This window comes from Heterocephalus glaber, unplaced genomic scaffold (genome assembly GCF_053883595.1).
Source record: "Heterocephalus glaber isolate CG9 unplaced genomic scaffold, H.glaber_assembly_v1.0 deba00000347, whole genome shotgun sequence".
NCBI classification, from domain to species: domain Eukaryota; kingdom Metazoa; phylum Chordata; class Mammalia; order Rodentia; family Bathyergidae; genus Heterocephalus; species Heterocephalus glaber.
The window spans coordinates 34,231,367-34,257,799 of record NW_028258143.1 but is presented as its reverse complement, the minus strand read 5'-3'; the positions used below and the strand labels follow the sequence as shown (position 1 = coordinate 34,257,799).

General features: G+C 35.8%; 1 protein-coding gene across 6 annotated transcripts in view; it reads right to left on the bottom strand.

Annotated features, from left to right (window-relative positions):
- The window catches only part of Galnt13 (polypeptide N-acetylgalactosaminyltransferase 13), a 568,495-nt gene that overhangs the window by 141,026 nt on the left and 401,036 nt on the right, over positions 1-26,433 (bottom strand). For all 6 annotated transcript variants that reach the window (XM_004835936.3, XM_087196087.1, XM_087196104.1 and 3 more), the window contains one exon: positions 21,912-22,092. In XM_004835936.3, coding sequence (XP_004835993.1) covers positions 21,912-22,092 — 181 coding nt within the window. The remainder of the gene's footprint in view (positions 1-21,911; positions 22,093-26,433) is intronic.

Here is a 26,433-nt window from a genome sequence, read left to right as displayed (position 1 = left end):
AGCAGGGATCGAACACGGGTCCTTGCACTTGCAGGTGGCAGAACCACCGAGCTAAATCACCGACCCCCCATTTTAACTTTAAATTAATCCAAGCACTCATGAGAAACATAAAAATCAACAAGTGTAAAAATAGCCTTATTTTATGTTTATGAATTTTTGTATTATACTACTCTACAAAGTAATTTTCTTATCTGCCTTAATTATGCCTTTTAAACTTCTGGAGGATAAGATTATATTACTGCATACAAACATGACTATGTTAAAGTCATAAAACTCTAAGCTCTTAAGTAAGCCAATGGGACATTCTTTACTATTTAGTCTTCAACTCTTTTATTACTGGGTCTTTAACCGTGGTGTGAGTCAGAAAGTTGGGATAAAGTCTTTTTTCTCATTTGGCGCAACTCTTGTGAAGAGATTCTCTGATATAAATCAGATATCTAGGGAGAATTCAACAGAAAGGAAAAAATAAAAGTGATTCTTATTAAAATTCATTTATTCAAGTATTCAACGATTCTAATTACTCAAAAAAAAGACTACAAAGTGACAGTAAAGTTGTTAATCACTGTAAATGCAAATCTGAACTACTTTTTATAGAGATATAAGTAATAAAAATTAAAACAATATGGCAAGCACTAAGATAAAATGAGAAGGGCTGGAGATTTAACTCAGTGGCACTAGGTCTGACTGGCAAGCCCAAGGTCCTAAGTTCAATTACCAGTATAGGAAGAATGACTAAACACCTAAATAGTTTAGGTAAGAGAGAGCTGATGTGTGCATAAAGTCAATCAATATGCAGGTAATATTTTACAGAGCATATTGGAAGGAAGCAAAGTTATCAGAATTTATTATGTAGAGACCCATTACACAATGGTATAAGTGGAGAAAAAGTTTGTTTAATAGAAGCCCTGATATAAACAGTAGAAATCTCACAAATCGTATTGGAAAAATTAAGATACACAAAGATCCTTCTAAAAGAAAACATAAAAATTTCCTTATCATGCACTAAGGAAGCTCTGGAGAACTCAATACATTTTTTTACAGATTTTTTTTTTAAATGCTTGCAAGTTTGTGGTAAATGTATGCACATTACAGTGTATAATTCTAAGAGTGTATGTAAATACCAGGATCTGTCCCTACCATAAACATGCCAACTTCTCTTTTCAAAAAGTTACAGATCAGGACCATCGGTGGATGGTGAGGACCTAGACAGCATGGAGCCCCCACTGCTCTGTCCCTGCGGACACTCCCTCAGCTTCTGGCCTCTTGGCTGTGCAGCTACCTGGTTCCACGCTACAGAGGCACAGGGGGTCATAAAGGCCATTGTCCTGAGCTCCAGAAGATAAAGCAGAAATGAACAACAGAAAGAGGGCCTCTCTCAGGCTCCCTGATGAAAACTGAAGCCCACTGGAAAAGTGAAAAGAATCATCTCCGCAATAAAGATACCCAAGAACACTGTACTTGGTAACTTGGAGGGATCATCACCTCCCATCAGAACCTGGACTATCTTCAGGGGAAGGGCAGCTAGAACCTGCAGTAGAACCTTGCAGAGTTCAACCCAGCAAGAGGACAGGGAGCTCAAATTGGGACTTGCAGCCAGAAATTTGCCTGACTCTCATGGGTCTGCTACTGGCTCACTGAGACTCATTGGCTTATATCTGCACACTGCTGCCCACATTGTCTATTGTGACAGCAGAGACATACCCTGAAGGAGGCCTTTCATTTTTATTTTCTATTTGTAACATTTTTTTCTCTTATTTTTAATTTTTATTTTTTTCTACTCTTCAAATTTTTACTTTTCTCTTCTTTTTTTCCTCTTTTCTATTTTCTTTCTCTCTCACTCATTCTCTCACTGTCCCACATGGTTCTTCATTTCCCTTTTTGTTCCTGTTCTGGCAATAATTCAGATTTCTTTTTTACTTTTTCTTTTCTTCTCTTTTTCCTTCTCTTGTCATTAGTTTTAAAGGAAAGTAAATACAGTTTCTAGCTTCCCTATTGCTGTTAGGTTGTTCTGTTCTCATCTTTGTTCTTTCATTCTGTCTTTTTCTCTTGTCTTCAACAGTTTCTTAGAGTTTGTGTGATCTTCCTGTGTCCTCTGGCCTCACTGCCTTTTCCTACCCTTCTATCTATCTATCCCTCCCTCCTCAACTCCTTCTAACTCCCCATCCTGGAGAGTAAAGTTGCTATATTGAAGAGTTTATTCACTATACACATATGTTGAGCTGATCCTCAATTTTGATTTAATTCACACAGTTAAAGGTGATAGATTAATAACTACCACAAATTGTAAATTTCTAAACTATGCTTGATGCTATGGTGTTTCTGATTGTATCATTTGGGCTAAGGTGTTGTGCTTGCCTTCCTGGTTTAATGAAAATGAGATAGCCTCAGAGTCATTAGAGACTCAAAACTTAAAGACTAGCAATATCTAGAAGACACCTCTGAAAAGCAATCGTTCCATAAGGGTTCTAAATACAAGCAACAAAGATACTTACAATAAGCAATTTTGAAGTATCAACCCATGAATTAAACCAAGGACAGTGCCAAAAACAAAAATGAGAAGACATTTAGGCAAGGTGCAAACTCAGACTTTCACCCCACCAAAGGCAATTTCTGGGGGAAATGATGTGGAAAAGTCATAACCACCTGAACACCCTGAACTGATAGCACAGGAAGTAACAAAGCAGATGAATAAAGCTCTAGAAAAATTAAATCAGAAATAATTTCCCAGATAACTACAGAGCTGGTGAGCAGAGTGAAAGACATGATTAGAAACTGTAGAACAGAAACAGATTAAAAAAAAAAAAAAAGATGAGCTCAGAACAAAGCAGGAACCCATGAATGTCCTGCATAAGAAAAAAATGAGAACCATGAAACAGATTCAAACAGATATCTTGGAGATTAAAAACTTCATTGAAAGTATTCACAGCAGATTAATGGAATGTGAAGATGGAATATCAGAAATAGAAGACAGGATTCTGGTTAGTGACCATGAAAACAGAGATTTCTTAAAAATAGTATGGGACTGCAAAAACCCAATCCAGCAGCTGCTAGATGATGCAAAGAAGAATGACATAAGACTGATACAAGTCCATTAAAAAACAGGAGAAAAACAATAGACATACAAAAAACTGTTTACAGAAGTAATAGTAGAAAACTTCCCAGACTGAGGTAGAGAATTGGACATACACATAAGTGAGGCATATAGAACTCCAAATAGCCACAATCAAACCAAATCTACACCTAGACATATAACAGTCAAGATCCCAGAAACCCAACAGAAGAACAAAATCCTACAAGCAGTTGGAGAAAAGAAACAAATCACCTACAAAGGAAAGCCCATCAGAACCACAGAAGACTTCTCAACTCAAACCCTCAAGTCATGGAGAGCCTGGAGTGAAGCATTTCAAGTCCTAAAAGAAAATAACTTCCAACCTAGACTATTGTAACCTGCAAAATTATCTTTCAAAATTGATGGAGAAATTAGATACTTCTACGACAAAGAACACATGAGAAATTTGATGAACACCAAACCAACACTCCAAACAATTCAAAACAATATCCTAGAAAAAGACAATGAAGGTCACAATTCCATGAAGCTCAACAGAGGGAAGCCACCAGGCAAGGCAAGAAACCAAAGGGAAAGGAGAAAAATAAAAAATAAAAGAGCCAACAATAGTAAGACGTCATGAATAGGATGAGTTAATATCTATCAATTATAACCATCAATGTTAATGACTTCAATTCACCAACCAAGAAAAATAGACTGGCAGAATGGATGAAGAAGAAAAATCCAACAATATGCTATATGGGAGAAACACACCTAACTCAAAAAGAAATTCATAGACTGAAAGTAAAATGATGGAAAACAATTCTCCACACAACAGGAATCTGGAGAAAAGCAGGGGTAGGAATCTATTTGCAGTCAAAATAGACTTCAAACCAAAACTAATTAAGAGAGACAAAGAAGGTCATTACATCCTTGTGAAAGGAACAATCCAAGATGAAGAGATGACAGTCATAAATATATATACAACAAATATGAATGGCCACAACTGTACAAAACAAATAATAATGGACATGAAAAAACAAGCACTAATACAACTGTAGAGGGGGACCACGGTATCCCACTATCACAAATAGACAGATCATCTAGACAAAAAATTAGCAATGGAATTCTAGAACTGAACCAGGCTATTGAACAAAATAGACTTAATAAATGTTTAGAGAGGGTTCCACTCCACAAAATTGGAATACACACTCTTTTCAGCTGCACACAGGTCATTCTCCAAAATAGACCACATCCTAGCTCATAGAACATGTCTAAGCAAATGTAAAAGAATTGAAGTTACTCCCTGTATGTTATCAGACCATAGTGCAATGAAATTGAAGGTCAATAACATAAGAAACCACAAAACCCCCACAAACACATGGAAACTGAATAACACCCTCCTGAACAACCAATGGGTCACAGAGGAAATTAAAGAAGAAATTAGACAGTTTCTACAAGTAAATGATAATGCTAGTACAACATACAGAAATCTATGGGGCAGAATGAAAGCAGTTCTACTTAGGAAATTCATAGCAGTAAATGCCCATATTGGGAAAACAGAGAGAACTCAAATAAATAACCTAATGCAGAACCTCAAGCTCCTAGAAAAAGAAGAGCATAACAAATCCAAAGCTCGTACAAGAGAGGAAATTATAAAGATCAGAGCAGATATCAATGCAATGGAGACTAAGAGAATGATACAAAAAATCAATGAATCAAAGAGTCGGTTTTTCAAAAGAATAAATAAAATCGATAAACCTTTAGCCAACCTTATCAAAAGAAGGAAAGTCTCAGATCTATGGAATTAAGAATGAAAAAGGTGAAGTCACATTAGATCCAGCAGATATCCATAGGATCATCAATACCTACTTTGAAGACCTATTCTCTAATAAAATGGAAAACACAGAAGAAATGGACAGATTCCTAGATACATATGAATTGCCAAAGTTAAACGAAGAAAATATTGAAATTCTAAACACCCCAATTGCAATGAGTGAAGTTGAAAATGTAATTAAAAATTTACCAACAAAGAAACTCCAGGTCCTGATGGCTTCACTGTGGAATTCTACAAGACATTTAAAGAAGAACTATCACCATTACTCTTTAAACTCATCAAGGAAATTGAAAAAGAAGCAATACTTCTAAATTCATTCCTGGAAGCAAGTGTTACTTTGATTCAAAAACCAGGGAAAGACCCATCCAAAAAAGACAACTATGAACATAGATGCAAAAATCCTCAACAAGATACTGGCAAACAGAATACAGAGGGTCATCAAGAAGATCATACACCCTGACCAAGTCGGATTTATCCCAGGGATGCAAGAATGGTTCAACATTCATAAATCAATAAATGTAATACATTATATTAACAGAGCCAAGGACAAAAACCATATGATCTTCTCAATAGATGCAGAAAAAGCATTCCACAAAATCCAACACCCATTCATGATAAAAACCATACAGAAAAATTGGAATAGATGGTCTTTATCTCAAGCTCATAAAAGCTATCTATGCAAAACCAATAGCCAACATCCTAATAAATGGTCAAAACCTGAAAACTTTCATGCTAAAATCAGGAATAAGACAAGGATTCCCACTTCTGTTTAATATAGTTCTGGAAACATTAGCCACAGCAAATAGAAAAGAGAAAGAAAGGAATAAAGACAGGAAAGGAAGAATTTAAACTGTCATTATTTGCTGACAATATGATGCTTTACAAAGAAGACCCAAAAAACTCTGCCAAAAGACATCTAGACTTAATTGACACATTCAGTAGAGCAGGTGGATACAAGATTAACACTCAAAAAACAATAACCTTCTTGTACACACATAAAAGACTAACTGAGAGAGAAATTGGGGAAACAATTCCTTTTACAATAGCATCTAAAAAATGAAATATCTAGGAATTAATTCAAAAAAGGAAGCAAAAGACCTCTACACTGAAAAATACAGCACTCTGAAACAAGAGATAGAAGAGGATATAAGAAAATAGAATGACATCCCTTATTCCTGTGTAGGAAGAACCAATATAGTGAAAATGGCTGTACTTTCAAAACTGCTATATAGATTTAATGCAATGGTGATTGAAATTCCAACAATATATTTCACAGAACTAGAGAACACAATCCCAAAATTCATTTGGAACCAGAAGAGAACTAGACTAGGAAAAGCAATTCAAGGGAACAGAGATGTGGCTGGCGGTATCATTATCCCCAACTTGATACTATACTACAAAGCTACTGTGATAAAAACAGCATGGTATTAGCAAAGAAACAGGTCTGAGGATCAGTGGAACAGATTAGAAGATGCAGAAACAACTTTAGACATACTCAGCCACCTTATCTTTAACAAGGGAGCCAACCACCCTTATTAGAGGAAAGATAGCCTGTACAATAAATGGTGTTGGAAAAACTGGATTTCAACCTGCCAAAGATTAAAACTAGACCCATACCTATCACCATGCACTAAACTAAGATCAAAGTGGATTAAATCTAAATATTAAGATGGAAAAATAAACTTACTGGAAGATAAGTTAGGTAGAACTCTTGAAGATATTGGCATAGGGAAAGACTATCAAAACCTCAGTAGCATGGGAACTAGCACAAAGAATCAACAACTGGGATCTCATCCTATTAAAAAGCTTCCTCACTGCAAGAGAAACAGGAACAGAGCTAAGAGAGAACCTACAATGTGGGAAAAAAATTTTAGCAGCTGCACCTCAGACAAAGGACTACTATCTAGAATATATAAAGAACTGAAAAAAATCAGACCTCCCAAATTTAAAGACCCAATTCAAAAATGGGTATCTGACATGAACAGACATTTCTCAGACAAAGAAGTAAAAGCAGCAAATAAACATATGAAAAAATGTTCAACATCACTGGTTATTCAAGAGATCCAGATGAAAACAACACTGAGATTCCACCTCATCCCAGAAAGAATGGATGCTATCAAGAAATCAACTGATAACAAATGCTGGCAGGGGTGTGGGGAGAAGGAAACCCTTCTCCATTGTTGGTGGGAATGCAGACTGTTGCAACCACTGTCAAAATCAGTATGGAGATACCATGAAGAACTAAGACTAGAGGTCCCATTTGACCTAGCTATTCCTCTGCTGGGTATCTTACCTAAAGAATTAAAAGAATCCTACCATAGCGATATATGTGCACCCATGTTTATAGAGGCACAGTTTATAATAGGTAATGCTTGGAAACAACCCAAGTGCCTATCAACTGGAAACTGGATAAAGATATGGTTTTTTTAAAAAAGGTGGATCACTACTCAGCCATAAAAAATGAGAAACTAGAGTTATTTTCAGCTAAATGGATGCATATTGAGGCCTTAGTCTTAAGTGAAATAAATAGGACACACATGTAAATACCGAATAGTTTCTCTAGTGTGAGAAACTGAAAGTGCAATTAAGGATTAAAATGATTAAAATGAATAATTGATAATTTTGAATAGGAAGAAAAGGTCAAAGGGGTAGGAGAAGTGGGAGGGGAAAGGGAAAGGAAAGAAGGGAAAGGAAAAATTATGAGAAAAGAAAAAAATGGAAATAAAGTGTTTGTAAATAGGGAAGGGTGGAGGGGGTGAAGGGAGTTCAGGAATGGGGAAAAAATAAGAACCAAGATACATCATGTACAGGTAGAAGTACCCAATGATAAATGTAAACATATTGTATACCTAAAATGTACTAATAAAAGAATTTAAGCCCCAAAAATGACAACAAAGGTTACAGATCACTGAAGGAGATGCAATATTAACAACTCAACATTCTAAGTAATAGCAAAGAAATTCATGATTTTTATTTTAAGGTACAGAAACCAACAGAATCTATAGCCTAAATAAATAATGGTTATTTTTTTTCATCATAAAAATGACAGATTTCTGACTTCCTGAATAAAACCCACTTTATGAGTTTTTGAATGAGCTGAAATCTGCCTATGGTTAGAACTGTTTTTAGGCATCTAGTTCTAGACTCTGGCCTACTTTTACTCTACATTTCCCACTGAAAACCAATTTATTGTTTGATGGTTTTGGTTCCTCTTCCTTGTCCATGCTATAGCAGGCAGATCTACTATGTTTGGCAATGGTGATTGTGAGAATTATATAAGCATAAATGCCCCTTAGGAAGTTCCTAGATATTTTCAGGACTTTCCCCAGATGTCCTCTTCCAGTTTTCTAAAGTACCATTGTGGATTTAAATGAGTGCATTTCATAAGAATAATAACCTTCCAAACGATATTTATTGTTGTCTAAAAAGTACACTTTTTAGGATACACAAAGAATCCCTGAGAGTAACACAAAGTCATTAGATCCAGATAGCAGATTTTACCATTTTAACTTTAAAAGTTGTCTTTTCATTCTAGTTTGAGAAATAGTTTCTATCATTTATCTGTCTTTTCACTCAGTGGAGAATTATACCAAAAACTAATATAGGACTCAGGGAAAATATACTCAAAATAATTTTTTTCATTCTTAACAATTCAACAATTTATCTAAAGGAAATTTAATGGCCTTAAAAAGATGCTCAGGATTAACATCTCTTTAACCTTTCTCACATGCCATCCTCCAGCAGTACAGGGAGAGCTTTCTGCAAAATTTCCTAAGGACCTAGACCTGCCTCCAGACCTGCTGAAGAAACCAATATGTCTGGTATCCTCCCTAACTTTCATTAATTAAACATATTGAAGAAAGAGAGGCAGAAGTCTGTCATCAGAAGAAGATCTGGATAGATTTGTCCAGTGCCACTGTCCTCTATTTCAGGCCCCAGAGAACCTTTTATAATCTATTGTTTGTTCCATACTGCCTATGACAGACTTTGTCCTGGATCATAGGTGCTCTAAGCCACTGAGCTCCCCTAAAGTCATTTTGCCCATCTCGTCAGGAAAAGAGTACATGTTTCTCAATTCATGTCAGCCTAGTGGATAATCTTATTGCTTTGATTTGATTCCTATGCTGTGATATTACCACTTTGGCATGTAAATTTGTATGCCTTTTCTCCCTTTTTTAACTTATATCTTCCCAGTACATTCCAGCAAATCACTTTTTTAATTGAACATTTTTTACTATTACATGTTTGCGGTACCTAATGTTTACATTCCTTGTGTGGACTTGGTACATGTATGTAACACATCTTAATTCTTTCTTTATCATCCACTTTCTTTCCCTCCCCTCACCTCTTTTCTCCATCTTTTGATTCCCCTTCCATTTAAGAAAGTTGTCTCTACTTCTTTTTATCTTTTACTTATAACTAGGAACTCTCACATAAAAGAAAACATGTGATATTTAAGCTTTTGTATCTGATTTATTTCGGTTATCATTATGGTCTCCAGATGCATCCATTTTCATATAAATGACTCAAGTTTTTCTTTATGTCAGAATAGTGAATTATTTACTTATATTGTTGCTACTATTATTCTGTACTTAGGGTTATATATATATATATATTTTTGTATTAAATTCTTTTATTGGTACATTGTAGGTATACAGCACAATAACATTTCTCATTGGGAATTGTACATTTACATGATGCATCTTGGTTGTTATTTTTTCCCCATTGCTAGCCCTCCCTTCATGCCCTTCACCCTTCCCTATTTACAAAGACTTTATTTCCATTTTATCCATTTCTCATCATTTTTTCCTTTCCCTTCTTTCCTTTCCCCTGCCCCTCCCACTACCCCTACCCCTTTGGACCTTTTCTTCCTCTTTTACATTATTGATTATTCATTCTAATAATTGGTACATTTTTGGTATACAACATAATGACATTCATCATTGGAAATTTGCACCTTTACATACTCTCTTGGTTCTTATTTTTCACTCTTGCCCAGCCCTCCCTTCAACCCCTCCAGTCCTCCCTATTTACAAAGATTTTGTTCCTATTTTTCCATTTTCTCCTATTAATCCCATTCCCTTCTGTCCTTTCCCCTAGCCCTCACACGTCCTTCCCCTTTGCCCCTTTTCTTCCTATTTCACATTACCTATTATACATTTTAGTCCTTATTTACACTTTCAGTTTCTCACAGCAGAGAAACTATTCAGTATTTACTCATGTGTGCCCTATTTATTTCACTTAAGAGTATTGCCTCAATGTGCATCCATTTAGCTATAAATGTCTCTAATTTCTCATTTTTTATGGCTGAGTAGTACTCCATTTTATTAAAAAAAACACCACATTTTCTTTATCCAGTCTCCAGTTGATGGGCATTTGGGCTGTTTCCAAGTTTTAGCTATCACAAACTGTGCTGCTATGAACATGGGTGCACATATATCACTGTGATATGAATCTTTTAATTCTTTGGGGAAGACGCCCAGAAGTGGAATAGCAGAGTCAAATGGGACTTCTAGTCCTAGTTCTTTGAGGTATCTCCATACTGATTTCCACAGTGGTTGCATCAGTCTACACTCCCACCAGCAGTGGAGCAGGGTTCCTCTTTCCCCACACCCCTGCCAGCATTTGTTATTGGTTGATTTCATTATAGCAGCCATTCTTTCTGGAGTGAAGTGGAATCTCAGCATTGTTTTCATTTGCATCTCTCGAATGACCAGTGATGTTGAACATATTGTCATGTATTTATTTGCTATTTCTAGTTCTTTGTCTGAGAAATGTCTGGTCATTTGAGATGCCCATTTTCTGATTGGGTCTTTAAATTTGGGAGGTCTGATCTTTTTAAGTTCTTTATAGATTCAAGATAGTAGACCTTTGTCTGAGGAAGAGCAGGTGAAGAATTTTCCCACATTGTGGGCTGTCTCTTCACACTGCTGGTGGTTTCTCTTGCTGTGCAGAAGCTTTTTAATAAGAAGAGATCCCATTTGTTGATTGTTTGTGCAAGTTCACGGGCAACTGAGGTTTTGTTCATAAAATCTTTTCCTACACCGATGTCTTCAAGGCTTCTACCTAACCTCTGTTCCAACTGGTTCAGAGTTTCTATTTTATTATTTCGATCTTTAATCCATTTTGATTTAAGTTTAGTGCATGGTGAGAGATATAGGTCTAGTTTTAATCTTTGGCAAGTTGAAAATCAATTTTTCAAGCACCATTTATTAAAGAGGCTATCTTTCCTCCAGTGAGGGTGTTCGGTTCCTTTGTCTAGGATGAGGTGGCCGAGTGTGTCTGGCATTGTTTCTGCATCTTCTAATCTGTTCCACTGGTCCTCAGGTCTGTTTCTTTGACAGTACCATGCTGTTTTTATCTCAGTAGCTTTGTAGTAGAGTTGCAGGTTAGGACTTGTGATACTCCCTGCCATGTCTCTGTTACCTAGAATTGCTTTTGCTATTCTGGGTTTCTTCTTGCTCCAAATGAATTTTTGGATTGTTTTCTCGAGGTCTATGAAGTATGCTGCTGGGATATCAATTGGAATTGCATTAAATCTATATAGCAGTTTTGGAAGTATGGCCATTTTCACTATATTAATCCTTCCTACCCAGGAGCAGGGGATGTCTGTTCATTTTCTGATATCATCTTCAATCTCTCTTTTCAGAGTGCCATAGTTTTCAGAGAAGAGGTCTTTGATTTCTTTCGTTAGGATGATTCCTAGGTATTTCAGTTTTTTGGATGCTATTGTGAAAGGAATTATTTGCCCTATTTCTCTCTCAGTGAGTCTGTCATTGGTGTAGAGGAAAGCTATTGATTTTTGTGTGTTGACCTTGTAACCAGCTACTTGACTGAATTTGGTTATTTAGTCTAGAAGACTTTTGGTGGAGTTCTTGGGGTCTTCTATATAGAGTATCATGTCATCTGCCAATAATGACAATTTAACTTCTTCATTTCCTGTCTTTATTCCTTTTATTTCTTTCTCTTGTCTAATTGCCATGGCTAATATTTCCAGAACTATATTGAACAAGAGTGGTGATAGTGTATATCCTTGTCTTGTTCCTGATTTTAGTGTGAAGGATTTCAGTTTTTGACCATTTAGTATGATATTGGCTGTTGGATTTTCATAGATGGCTTCTATCAGTTTGAGGTAGAGACCATCTATTCCAACTTTTTGTAGGGTTTTTATCATAAATTCATGTTGGATTTTGTCAAATGTTTTTCTGCATCTATGGAGATAATCATATGGTTTTTGTCCTTGGCTCTATTGATATAGTGTATTACATTAATTAATTTTCATATATTGAACCATCCCTGCATCCCTGAGATGAATCCCACTTGATCAGGGTGTATGATCTTCTTGATGATCTTCTGTATTGTTTGCCAGTATCTTATTAAGGATTTTTGCATCTATGTTCATTAGTGAGATTGGCCTATAGTTCTCTTTTTCAATTGGGTCTTTCTCTGCTTTGGGGATCAAGGTGATGATTGCTTTCAGGAATGAATTTGGGAGTATTGCTTCCCTTTCAATTTCACTGAAGAGTTTAAACAGTAGTGGCAGCAGTTCCTCTCTAAATGTCTTGTAGAATTCAGCAGTGAAGCCATCAGCGCCGGGATTTTCTTAGGTGATAAGTTTTTAATTCCATTTTCAATTTCATTGGTTGATATTGGGTTGTTCAGAATTTTTAGGTCTTCTTCGTTCAACTTTGGTAATTCATATGTATCTAGGAATCTGTCCATTTCTTCTGTGTTGTCCATCTTGTTGGCGTATAGGTTTTGGAAGTAGGTATTGATGATCCTCTGGATTTCTGCTGGATCTGTTGTAATTTCACCCTTTTCATTCCTAATTGCATGGATTTGGGCCTTTTCTTTCCTTTTTCTGACAAAGTTGGCTAAGGCTTTGTCAATTTTGTTGATTCTTTTGAAGAACCAACTCTTGGCTTCATTGACTTTTTGTATCATTCTCTTAGTCTCCATTGCATTGATTTCTCCTCTGATCTTTATAATTTCCTCCCTTGTATGAGCTCTGGGGTTGTCCTGCTCTTCTTTTTCTAGAAGCTTGAGGTTCAGCATCAGGTTGTTTAATTGGGATTGTTCTGTTTTCCTAATATGTGTATTCACTGCTATGAATTTCCCTCATAAGACTGTTTTCATTGTGTCCCATAGATTTCGATATATTGTATTGTCATTGTCATTTAATTGAAGGAACTGTCTGATTTCTTCTTTAATTTCCTCTGTGACCCATTGGTTATTCAGAAGTGTGTTGTGACCCATTGGTTATTCAGAAGTGTGTTGTTCAATTTCCACATGTTTATGAAATTGTTTGAGTTTCTTTTGCTATGGATCTCCAATTTCATCGCACTATGGTCTGATAATATACAGGGGATAACTTCAATTCCTTTGCACTTATTTAAACATGTTCTATGTGTGAGTATGTAGCCTATTTTGGAGAATTACCCATGTGCAGCTGAGAAGAATGTGTATTCTGATTTTGTGGGGTGGAAGACTCTCTAAACATCTGTTAAGTTCATTTGTTCAAGAGTTCGATTGAGTTCCAGTATTTCATTACTAATTTTTAGTCTAGTTGTTCTATCTATTTGTGACAGTGGGGTATTGAGGTCCCCCACTACAATTGTATTAGTGCATATATGACTTTTCATGTCCATTAGTATTTATTTTATATAGTTGGGTGAACTAGTGCTTGGTGCATAGATATTTATGATTGTCATCTCTTCCTCTTGGATTGTTCCCTTTACAAGGATGTAGTGTCCTTCTTCGTCTCTCTTAATCAGTGTTGGTTTGAAATCTACTTGATCTGCAAAGAGGATAGCTACTCCTGCTTTTTTGGGGGTTCCTTCGACATGGAGTATTGTTTTCCACCCTTTAACTTTCAGTCTATGAGTTTCCTTTTGAATTAAGTGTGTTTCTTGTATGCAGCATATTGTTGGATTTTGCTTCTTGACCCATTCTGCCAGTCTATTTCTTTTGATTGGTGAATTGAGACCATTAACATTGATGGTTATAACTGAAATGTATTGACTTTTCATTGCCATGATTTTTTCTTTTTTTGGGTTCTCCCCCTTCACATTTAATTTCTTGTCATGCCAGGTGGGTTCATTCTGCTTTGCTTCCTGGGGTTGTGATTCTCAATGTCTGTTCCTAGGATATTGTGTAAAATTCTTTGGAGTGCTGGTTTGGTATTCACAAAGTTCCTAAGGTGCTCTTGGTCATGAAAGTATCTTATTTCTCCATCCATTTTGAAAGCTAGTTTTGCAGGGTACATCAATCTGGGTTGGAAGCTGTTTTCTTTTGGGGCTTGGAATATGTCACTCCAAGCTCTTGTTGCCTTGATGGTTTGTGTTGAGAAGTCTGCTGTGATTCTGATGGGCTTTCCTTTGTATGTGATTTGTTTCTTTTCTCTGACTACTTGGAGAACTTTGTTCTTCTCTTGTGTTTCTGGAATCTTAACAATTATATGTCTATGTGTAGATTTTTTTTTGATCAAGGCTATTTGGAGTCCTATATGCCTCACTTATCTGTATGTCAAGCTCTTTTCCCCTGCTTGGAAAGTTTTCTGCCATTATTTCTGTGAAAAGGTTTTTTATTTCATTTTCCATCTCTCCTGTTTCTTCATTGAGCCCAATCAGTCTTATGTTATTCTTCTTTGCCTCATCTAGCAACTGCTGGATTGATTTCTCATGTTCCCTTATAATTTTGAAGCAATCTTTCTTTTCCTGGTTTCTAATTGCAATCTTATCTTGTATATCTGAAATGCTGTCCTCACATTGGCTCATTCTGGTGTGTAGACTTTCAATGGAGTTTTTCATGTCCTGGAAATCTATTTGCATCTTTTTTGTGGATTTCATTTGTTTCTTATGTTGGGATTCCATCATGTTCCTGAGCTCCTCTCTAGATTTATTAATCATGACTTGCACTAGGGGTACAATTTCTCCGGTTATCTGAGAAATTATTTCTGATTTCATTTTTTCCAGATGCCCTTTTGTTGCCAGTTCAGTGGGTCCAGGTGTTTGAGTATCAGAGTGTTCCATCTCATTTCCCTTTGAGGTTGCTGTAGGTGATCTGGAAGTCTGGTTTTGAGACTTATATATATCTTTTCTCATTTTGACTGGGGTGGGGGGCTGTTAGCACCTGCACTGATTACCTCCTCTGAGCTGGGTGAGGTGGGACAGGGGCCAGGAGCAGCGGTAGGGATGGTGACCCAAAAGCCCTTTCTTGGAGGCTGGGAGCAGCCAGAGGGATGGTGGCTGGGAAACCCCTTCCTCTGGACCAGGAGCAGTGGGATGTTGGCTCAGAAGTCCCTTCCTCTGGGCCAGGAGCAGCGGGAGAGATGGTGACTGGGAAGCCCCTTCCTCTGGACCAGGAGCAGTGGGATGATGGCTCAGAAGCCCCTACCTCTGGGCCGGGAACAGTGGGATTCAGTACCTTGGTCTGGTGGTGTGGTGTCCTCTGTGCCTTTGTAGTATGGAATCAGGTGGCTGCCTGTCTGTAGTGGGGTGATTCAGTGTCTTCTGAGTGACTCAGGACCTCGGTAGGGTGTGCACAGACCTGCCTGTCTGCAGCAGGCTCTGTTTTGTAAATTTTTCTTTTTTTTTTGGTACCAGGGGTCGAACTTGGGTCCTTGTGTTTGTGCAGCAGGCAGTGAAACCACTGAGCTAAATTCCGGGCCCTATATTTTAAAAACTAAGTCCAAAGTGCCCTGAATAAGCTCAGAAAAATATATCACTGTAGTTCATGTTCCAAATGTTCTAAGATTTGGCATAACCTATACCAATTAGTATCAATCATTTCTAGCTAATCCTTTAGAATTTTTAAAATCTTGGCATAGAACTTGAACTGCCATTTGTTATATCTTGGTATTTTTTAAAATTAATTTTATTGGTATATTTTAGGTATACCATATAATGATCTTCATCACTGGGAACTGGGAACTTTACATAGTCTATCTTCATGTTTAATTTTTTCCCCATTCCCCTCCTCTCCCTTCAACCCCTCCACTCCTCCCTATTTACAAAGACTTTGTTTTCATTTTTTTCATTTTCTGATATTAATTCCATTCCCTTCTTTCCTTTCCCCTATCCTTCCTACTTTCCCTTCACCTTTGTCCCCTTTCTTCCTATTTCACATTAACTATCATACTTTTAGTCCTTATTTACACTTTCAGTTTCTCACACCAGAGAAACTATTCAGTACCTACATGTGTGTCCTATTTATTTCTCTTAAGAATACTGCCTCAATGTACATTTAGCAATACATGTCTCTTATTTCTCATTTTTTATGGCTGAGTAGTACTCCATTTTATTAAAAAAATAAAACATATTCTTTATCCAGTCTCCAGTTGATGGGAAATTGGGGTGCTTCCAAGTTTTAGCTATTGCAAATTGTGCTCCTATGAACATGGGTGCACATGTATCACTCTTGTATGATTCTTTTAATTCTTTGAGGAAGATACCCAGCAGGGGAATAGCTTGGGCAAATGGGACTTCTGGTCCTAGTTCTTTGAGGTATCTCCATGTGGATTTCCACAGTGGTTGCACCAATGTACACTCCCACAAGCAGTGGAACAGGGTTCCTCTTTCCCCACAGCACCAATATTTGTTACAGGTTAATTACATGCTAGCAGCCTTTCTTTCTGTGGTGAGGTGGAATCTCAGCATTGTTTTCATTTGCATCTCTCAAATGATCAGTGATGTGGAACACTTTTATCATATGTTTATTTGCTATTTGTACTTCTTTGTCTTAGAAATCTCTGTTCATTTCAGATGTCCATTTTGGATTTGGTCTTTAAATTTAGGAGGACTGATTTTTTTCAGTTTTGTATATTCTAGATAGTAGACCTTTGTTTGAGGAACACCTAGTAAAATTTTTTCCCCAAAGTTTATTGGCACATTTTAGGTATAAAGTACAGTTACATTCATCATTGGGATCTTGTACCATTACATGAGTATCTTGGTTATTTTTTTTCCCTTCCCCTGACCTCCTTTCAACCACTCCACCCTTCCCTAATTGCAAAGACTTTGTTTCCATTTTTTTCTTTTCTCATATATTTCTTTTCCCTTTTTTTCTTCCCCAACCTCTCCCACTTCCCGTGCTCCTTTAGACCTTTTCTTCCTATTACACAATATCAACTATACATTTTTAAAATTACAATATCAAGCTCTAGGAGCCATTACCACAGATTTTACAGAATTTAAAAGGATATAGAAAGCATATTACAAAAATCTTTTTTGAAATAAATTTATCAATTTCTAAGAAGTACCTTGGAAGACAAATTAATGAAACTAACTCTAGAGGAAATATAGAATTTGAATAGCACCTATTAAAGAAACTATATTCCTAGCTTGAAAACCTACCTATATGACAACAACAGGCTCATATACATTTTAATTGATAAATTATATCAAACATTTAAAGCAGAAAAAAGAAGGAACACTTCTCTCCTCATTGTAGGAAATCAACATTGTGCTAATCCTAAAACCGGATAAAGATAATAGAAGAAAAAAGAATGAACATAGATAAAATTTTGTTTAACAAAATGAACTATTAGAAGTCCGATCTGGCAGGATGTAGAAAGTGGTTTTATTATAAGGATGGCAGTGTTGATTCAGCATTGGAAGATCCACCCCCAAAAGTCATCATTTTAATAGAGGAAAGGAAAAAGCCATAGGATACTGTTAGTAGTTGGAGAAAAAGTATTGGACTAAACTCTATTGCTGTTCATGGTAAAAGCTATCAGGAGGCTAGAAATAGAACAGAAACTTTTCAATAGATCAAAGACATGTACTCCATACTTCCAGTGAGAACACCTTATATGAATGGAGAAGATACAATGCTTTCTCCTTAAGGTGGGGAAAAAGGGCAGATATGTCTACTCTTCATCTGTCCATTAAACTTTGAAACATAGGCCTAAACCAAAATAGTCTGGCAATAAAATGATGCAGTTAGTATAGGATTGGCAAGGTAGAAGCAAAATCTTTATATGTAGTTGAAATGATCATCGACAGAGAAAATACTAAGAAATCTCTAGGAGCCCCTAGAACTTGTATTTGAATTTATCAGGATTAGAAAACACAAGGTATATGTAAAAATTCAGGTCTATGTTTACTTGCTATGAATGAAGAATTGGATATTGAAATTTAAAAGTTATGTAGGAGTACAAAGGACTTAGAAAAGTAAAAAGAAAAAGAAAAGAAAACAGTGTTGGAAGATGTTTAGTACCTAATTTTAAGACTTCTTCTAAAGCTACAGTAATCAATCCAGTGTTGGTGTAAGGAAAGACATATAGATCATTTGAATAAAACAGAGAATCTAGAAATAGAACCACACATATATGGTCAACTGAATTTTGAAAGATTATTTAACATTAACATTTTATAGAACATAAACTCAAGTGGAAAAGATAGTGTTTTCATCAAATGGCACTAGAACACCTGGTACACGTATATAAAAAATTAACTTCAACCCTTTATTTCCATACATAAAAATAACTTCAAAAATCTATGAACCTAACATGAAAGACTAACACCATAAAACTTTAAGAATAAATTATACGGGGAAATGTTTATGAATCTAGGGTAGGCAAGAACTTCCTGGGATACAAAAACCATGATGTATAAAAGAAAAAATTGATAGATGAGATTCCATCATAATTTAGAAATTTAAATAACATTGTTAAAATGAAAAGTAGTCCTTAAACAGACCATATTTACAATGCATATAACCTATGACCAGAATATATAAAGAATTCTTTCAGCTCTTTAATAGACAACCCAATTAAAAAGTAGACACAAGAAGATGATAAATAGTCAGTACAGCACAAGGAAAGGTGTGCAACACTAGAATCAGAAAAATACTAATCAGTACAATAACAAGATTGAATTATACACTCATTAGAGAGATGAAGTTAAAAGTTTTAAAAGCCTTGTCATGACTTTTTCTTTTTGTTGGATTCTCCCCCTTTTGCGTTTAATTTGTCGTGCTCAACAGATTCATTCTGCTGGGCTTCCTGGGGTTGTGATCCTCATTGTATTTTCCTAGGATATTGTCTAAGATTTTTTGGAGTGCTGGTTTGGTATTCATGAAGTTCCTAAGGCGCTCTTTATCATGACAGTATCTTATTTCTCAATCAATTTTGAAAGATAGTTTTGCAGGGTACATCAATCTGGGTTGGAGGCTGTTTTCCTTTAGGGCTTGAAATACATCACTCCAAGCTCTTCTTGCCTTGAGTGTTTGCATTGAGAGGTCTGCTGTGATTCTGAAGGGCTTTCCTTTGTTTGTGATTTGTTTCTTTTCTCTCACTGCTTGTAGAATTTTGTTCTTCTGTTGGGTATCTGGAATCCTAACTATTATAGGCCTATGTGTAGATATTTATTTGATCAAGGCTAGTTGGAGTCCTATGTGACTCACTTATCTGTATGTCAAATTCTTTTCCCCTGCTTGGGAAGTTTTCTGCCCTCACTTCTGTGAACAGTTTTTTTTATGTCATCTGCACTGTCTCCTGTTTTCTCTTTGACTCCAATCAGTCTTTATATTATTCTTCTTTGCATCATCTAGCAGCTGCTGGATTTGTTTCTTGTGGTCCCTTACAATTTTAAAGCAATTTTTCTTTTCCTGGTCACTAATTGCAATCTCATCGTCTGTACCTGAAATTCTGTCCTCACATTGGTTCATTCTGCTGCATAGACTTTCAATGGAGTTTTTAATCTCCTGGCAATCTGTTTGTAGCTGTTTTATGGATTCCATTTGTTTTCTATGTTGGGATTCCATCATGTTCCTCAGATCCTCTATTTTTTTATCTGTGTCCTCTCTAGATTTATTAATCATGTCTTTCACTATGGGCACAATCTCTGCTGTTATCTGAGAAATTATTTCTGATTTCATTTTTTCCACATCCTCTTTTGTTGCCCATTCAGGAAGTCCAGGTGGTTGAGTATCAGATTGTTCCAACTCATTTCCCTTTGAGGTTGCTGTAGTTGACATGGGAGTCTGTTTTTGAGGCTTTTTTACATGTCTTCTCATTTCTACAGGAGGTGGGCTGCTGCTAGCACCCACGCAGCTCACCTCCTCTGCCCTGGGAGGGATGTAATGGTGGCCAGGGACCCTGATCCTGGGCCTAGGATTGGCTCACCTCCTCTGCCCTGGTAGTGGTGGGTGGCAAAAAATTTTTCCTGCATTGTCTGTTGTCTCTTCATACTGTTGGTGGTTTCCCTTGCTGTGCAGAAGCTTTTTAATAAGAAGAGATCCCACTTGTTTATTGTTTTTGCTAGTTCACATGCACCTGAGGTTTTGTTAATGAAATCTTCTCTTATGCCAATGTCTTCAAGAGTTTTACCTAACTTATCTTCCAGCCAGTTTAGTTTTTCTGTTTTTATATTTAGATCTTTAATCCATTTCAATTTTAGTTTAGTGCATGGTGAGAGATATAGCATTCCAGCAAACCTTCAGAGAGTAGAGAAGACATTTCCCCTTTCCCTTCCTCTAACGTCACTTTTCATAAATAATATTAATTTTGGATGGTTATAATACATATGGTCACAATTATTCTCACTTGTATTTTTGAGTGTAAGTTTTAGGTAATCACACATAACACACATCTTTTAACCTTTATTCATATTTGAGCTTATGTATTTTTATTAAGTAATAACTTGAATTCAGATAGTATCATCAAAATAAAATGAAGAGATTTGTCAATACCTGTCAATTTAACATGTTCTTGCTGAACTTAGCTCTGTGAACATCTAGACTGGATTTCTACTCCAAAAAGAAACACCCCTATTTGTGAAGTAGTGTTCCTGGCATTGGGTTTGTTACACAGAAGAGGCTTGAAAATATGTGAAAAAGTCCTTCTAATCACACATTTACTCAGACAATGCCTTCATTTACCTCCTTAAGTGAATTTTAGATCTTAATATAAAAGTTCACATTCTGCTTTCTTCCTTCATACTTGTCTCTAAAAGAATTTAATTGCCTTACACACATAGTCAAAAATCAGAGCATCTCAATTATAATCCAAACTGGCTTTTCTGATCCACATCATAGATTACATTATAGAAAAAAAAAGAAATGTAGGCTTGTATTAAAACTATCAAAAATGGAACACTTGAAGTTATTTTGCCAAAAGATTTGTATTTCTGTCAGTTTATGCATTGTCTCCTTTATTATCCTTTGAAATCATGATACAACTTTTTGTCTTCCTCTGGTAACTTTACTGTTTATTTTTAATACTCCAGTTTTTTGTTTGTTTTGTTTGTTTGTTTTGCCTTTTTAGGAATAAGTAATGTGACTTTTCAATAAAATCTAGAAAATTATAAAGAAATAAACCCAACCATTCAATAATAGGATTTTCTCAAAATGACATTTTTATTTTTTACTGATAGAATTTTTTAAATTTGGGGGAAAATTTAAAATATGCAGAAAAGTATGAGGAAAATAATGAAATTACTCAAAATTCCATTATTCAGTGATAGCATCTTTTATTTTTATTTCTGTCCATATACTTTTGTATAATTAAAGTAGGATAACATATTATCATTCTATATTCTTTTACTTAATTTATTGATAGTTTACTATGTCAATTCTTTATCAAAACATGAATTTCGATATCTGTATGCTTTTTCATCTGCTTGTGAAGTTAGATATTTCTTTCTTTAGTTAGATATTTAATTTAGACATTTAAGAAAACAAGGCAATGCGAAACATTCCTGTTTAAACACACATACTATTAACTGACTCAGTAAGTGCTAGCTACATTTGGATATCTTTGTGTACTACTTCATTTTTGTTCAGAAAAAATAAGACAGATTGAGAGACAGAGAAAGAGAGAGGAATATTTAAGCACTTGGAATAGTCTGTCATTTAGATCAAAATTGACAGTGTAGTACATCTTTCCTACATGTAATTTTCTGCAATATTATGGTAATAAACAACATTTTATTAAATCTAATAGACTAATATCAATAATGAAATGTGTTAAACATTTTTAAGTTTTATTTTTCCTTGTAAAGGAATAAAAATGCTAGAATTGCATACCTGGGGATATGATATAGAAGAAGTCTTTAAATTCATCCATCCAAACTTCTGCCAGCCTGCGGTTGTTCTTGTTGATGACATGACCCGTGCCACCAGGGAAAGTGTATGGGGTTGCCTTCCGAAAAACATGACCAACATGGGAGCAAGTTACAATCTCCAAAGAGCCTCCACACTGCCAAATCTAGGAAAAAGAACAGTTGTTTTGTAACAACTATTACAAATAACGTAATAATAATATATGAGAACAAACTGAAGCTTAGGTAAATACTACAGATCTTATGTTTCAAAGAAATATTGAACAGACACAAAATGCTAAGATGTAATATCTCAGTACATTTAAACACTTGTGGCATTGGATCATGACTGTAAGATATAATTGTATTCATGCCATTTTATTAGACAATGTAATTCCATTTCTAGTACTCAACTCAATTGCTGTTTAACAGATATTTGGTATCCAAAATGTACTATATTAACAAATTTGTACATTTTAAGATGTAATATCAAAAACAATGTAAATTGAAGAAATATCATTCCATTTTAATCCACTCATCTGAAATTTTAAGTGACTATTCCCCCTCTATCTCATACTATTGGACATGCTGTTTTCACATGCTGAGATGCTTTTATATCAGTGAAATCTATATATTATTCAAAATCTGTCTTTAAGATCATTGTTTTTTGCCAAGCTTAGTGGCACAAGCTTATAATTCCAGTACCTGGGAGGCTGAGGCAGAAGGACCACCATAAGTTCAAGGCCAGTCTGAGATACATAGTAAATTGATGGCCAGCCTTAACTGCATAGCAAGACCCTGTCTCAAAAACAAGCATATAGATGCTCTAAAGGTAGATTTAGTATTGTATGCATTTTGTACTTTAAATATGGTTTTACTGAAGAACTAACCACACTGTCATATAATAAGCAGACTTCATTATCTCTTCTTTAAAACCATGAGCTCTTAGAAGACGTATATTACATGATAGTCTATGATTTACAGTGCAATTAAGGCTAAGCACTATCAAAATTATCCACAAAATACTGATAAAATTACACTATATAGGCTATACCAATAGTTTGAATTCTTATATGGATATGTGTGTGCGTGCACACACACACACACACACACAGAATTGGCCTTTCACATACATAAGTTATGCACCTGTGTATTCAACTATAAATCAAAAGTATTGGAAAAAATTCCATCTGTACTGAACATGTACAGATTTTTCTTGTCCTTGTTCCCTAAAATTACAGCTATTCCACAGAATTTATATTATATTAGCTATGATAAATAATGTAGATTATTTAAAGTATATAAAAGGACATGCAAAGGTTATATGAAATGATGTCAATTTATATAATTGACTTGAGCGGCCACAAATTTTGGTACACACATATGAGAAATCCTGAAATTAATGTCATGAATACTGAGGGAACGACTGTATACATTCATGTGTATGAATATGTATATATGCATACATACACTATATATACACAAACACACTGCTGCAGATAGAATCATATGTATTTATGTGTGTGTTTATTACATATATGTTACAAGTTTCTTATCATAATAAGAAAAGGTAATTGTCATTGCTATATGAATGTTTTTGAAATTTTTGAAAGCTTTATATGAGACTCCCTTTATCCTTTAGTAAGATTACTTCAACAGTAATAACTTACATAGTTGTAGTGTAATATCAAACCAAGAAATTGATATTGGCATAATATTATTAACTTGACTACAGATAAAATACCATAACAAAATATTTACATAGATCAGGTGGTAGCTGAAACAACAAAAATATATCCATCAATGTTCAAGAGATGGGGAAGTCAACCATAAGTCGCCAGCATAATCAGTTTATATTAAGGGTGTTCTTCTTGGCCATAAATGGTCACATACTTGCTGTGCCTTTACAACAGAAAGAGCTCTGTTCTTTCTTCTTCTTCCTCCTCCTCCTCTTTCTCTTCTTCTTCTTCCTCTTCTTCTTAAACAAGTTCTATTGGATTGAGGTCCCACCTTTATGATCTCACTTAATTTTTAATAACTCCTTACAAGCCTGACTTAATCACTTTGCTGGGACACAAAACTGGACATCCATAAATTAAAGAAAGAACGGATTATTTTGGTTCATGGTGTTTAGAGGATTCAGTCCACAGTTGGTTGGCTCTAAGGGAGCAACACTTTGGTGGAAGGACTGGGTGGAGGAAAGGTGTTCATCCCATGGCATTCAGGAGGGAGAGCACCTGGGGAGGAGCCAAAGAGGGAAATATACCTTCCAGTCACCCTTCAGTAACCAGGCTGTTCTGGACAGGCCCCACCTCATACCAGTACACTCAGCTGCTGAACTCCTTGGTGGATCAAGCCACTGATGAGTATAGCACCCCCATTATCCATCTCCCTTCTGCAAATCCTGCCTCTGAGCACATGAGAGTTTTGAGAGACATTCTAGACCTAAGTCATAACAAAGTGCAGTCTCCAAATACAGCTAAATGGGGTGTTCCATCCTCAAATATGAATTTGGAGAGAACATGATTCAGTTCATAGCATGACCTCACTGTTTCCAATGCTACTATCCATGAGCTAATCCATATCTCTTGTTGATTAGTTGAAATAGATACTTAATTTTCTTGTGGTTTTTTTCCTGTTGTACTCCTACATTTTTCCCTCTAAGAAATCAGGGTGTTTTTTTCAGTTTTATATAATTTCATTTTAATTCTCTGTTCAAATTGTTCAATGGCTTCTCATTGCACTGCGAGTATAAATAAAATTCTTTAGCAGGTTCTCTAAAACCCCACATGATTCTCTCACTCTGTAAATAAACATAGTGATATTTGCTTTCTGTCATTTCCTAGCATAACATACTTTTTTACACACCAAAGCCTCAACACCTGCTCAATAACTGCATCACATTTCTGGTAAGGATGGCTGTGTCTCATGTGTTGCATCTCAGCTTAAACTTTATCCAATAAATCTTCTTTAATGGCCTCATTTCAAGTAGACTCATCCATTGGTTTTCTCTAATAGAATCCTGTTTATTTAATTCATTGATTATCACAATCTGTAACTTATTTATTTGTATTCCTGTATAGTTTATTTTCTCAACTTGCATACAGACTCTAAAAGGGCAATGGAGATATCTGCTCATTTTTTGCACCACTAGAACAAAGCAGAGTGCTGTGTAGATAGTAAATATCACAATGTTTCTTGATGAACAACTAAAATTGACAAGTTTAACATGAATAAAGAGCATCCCTGGCAGAATGGTAAGATCTAAACAGACATATTTTGGGAAGATATTAAATTACATTTTGTTGGAAATATTTTGTTAATATCAGAGTAGGCAAGGAAATCCAGTCAAATGCTGTGTATGCTATTCCACTTATCTTGAGAATCAAGAATGCTCTTTGGAGGTCATAACACAACAAACAACAATCAGAAATGGTCCATGACAAACAGGGTACTATGTTATTCCATCTTAATTTTTAATGTGCTCTCAAAGGTAATTATCCAATCTCACATTAATCGCTCTCTTTTAAAAACATGATTTAGTAAAGTACTCAGGCATTCATACTGTGACCAGGCCTTTCCAAAAGAAAATCTTCCCAAATTCAGAAGAAATAACACATCGCATGTTGTACATGCAAGAAATGTAAGATTTTTTTATTATTTTAAAGAATGCAGTTAGTGGTAAGAAGGCTTTTTCTCCACTTGTATGGATTAGGCACAAAGGAGAGCTCTTCTCTTTTATAAGCCAAACAGGGAGCTGACTGCATGCAGGTAATAACAGCAGTTGCTAAACAGATATCATAGGCTAATCCCAGTGCTGTCTCCAGAAGGGAGCAGAATGTGTTCATTCATTCAGAATGTGTTTGGGAAAGCTGGAAGTGTGAATAAAATATGACCTAGAAAAATAGGAAGCCACTTCCAGTGTAGAGAATTCTGAAGGTGGGTTTAGGGTTTATTGTACAGCTTGCTCCTCAGAATAATTAGGTCTAATGATTAAGTGACCTTGAGTTGATGTGGCCTTTAACTGAAACTATATAAGGCTTCATAGATTTCTGAGGTCTTCAGAATGTGGACCACAGAAAAGAGAAAAAGAAAAATAAGTTGTGGGACTAGCAATATGGCAGATTAGTAAGGAAATAGACTATTGAGAAAGACTGGTGAGGATACCATGCAGTGAGAAGGACACTAAGTTCTCTCTCTCCCAAAGACTCTTTGATAGCAGAAGGGATAGGGTTTGAAGCTGCACACAGCTATAAGCAAATAATGAAACTGTGTATGTGAGATAAACACATGAGTGGAGGCCACTAGAAGCAGATGATACTACACCGAGTCAACAATAGGGAAACGTCATCTAGCTTGTCAGAAGAGACCTGCCATTTCTCGACCCATCTTGTTTGGCACTACATTCTGAGGGCTGCAACCCCCAAATCTCTAGCCTTCCCCATTCCAAGCTCATCTGTCAGCATAGGCCTGGGGAGAAAAGAGAATCTCAGCTATGTCGTGATCAT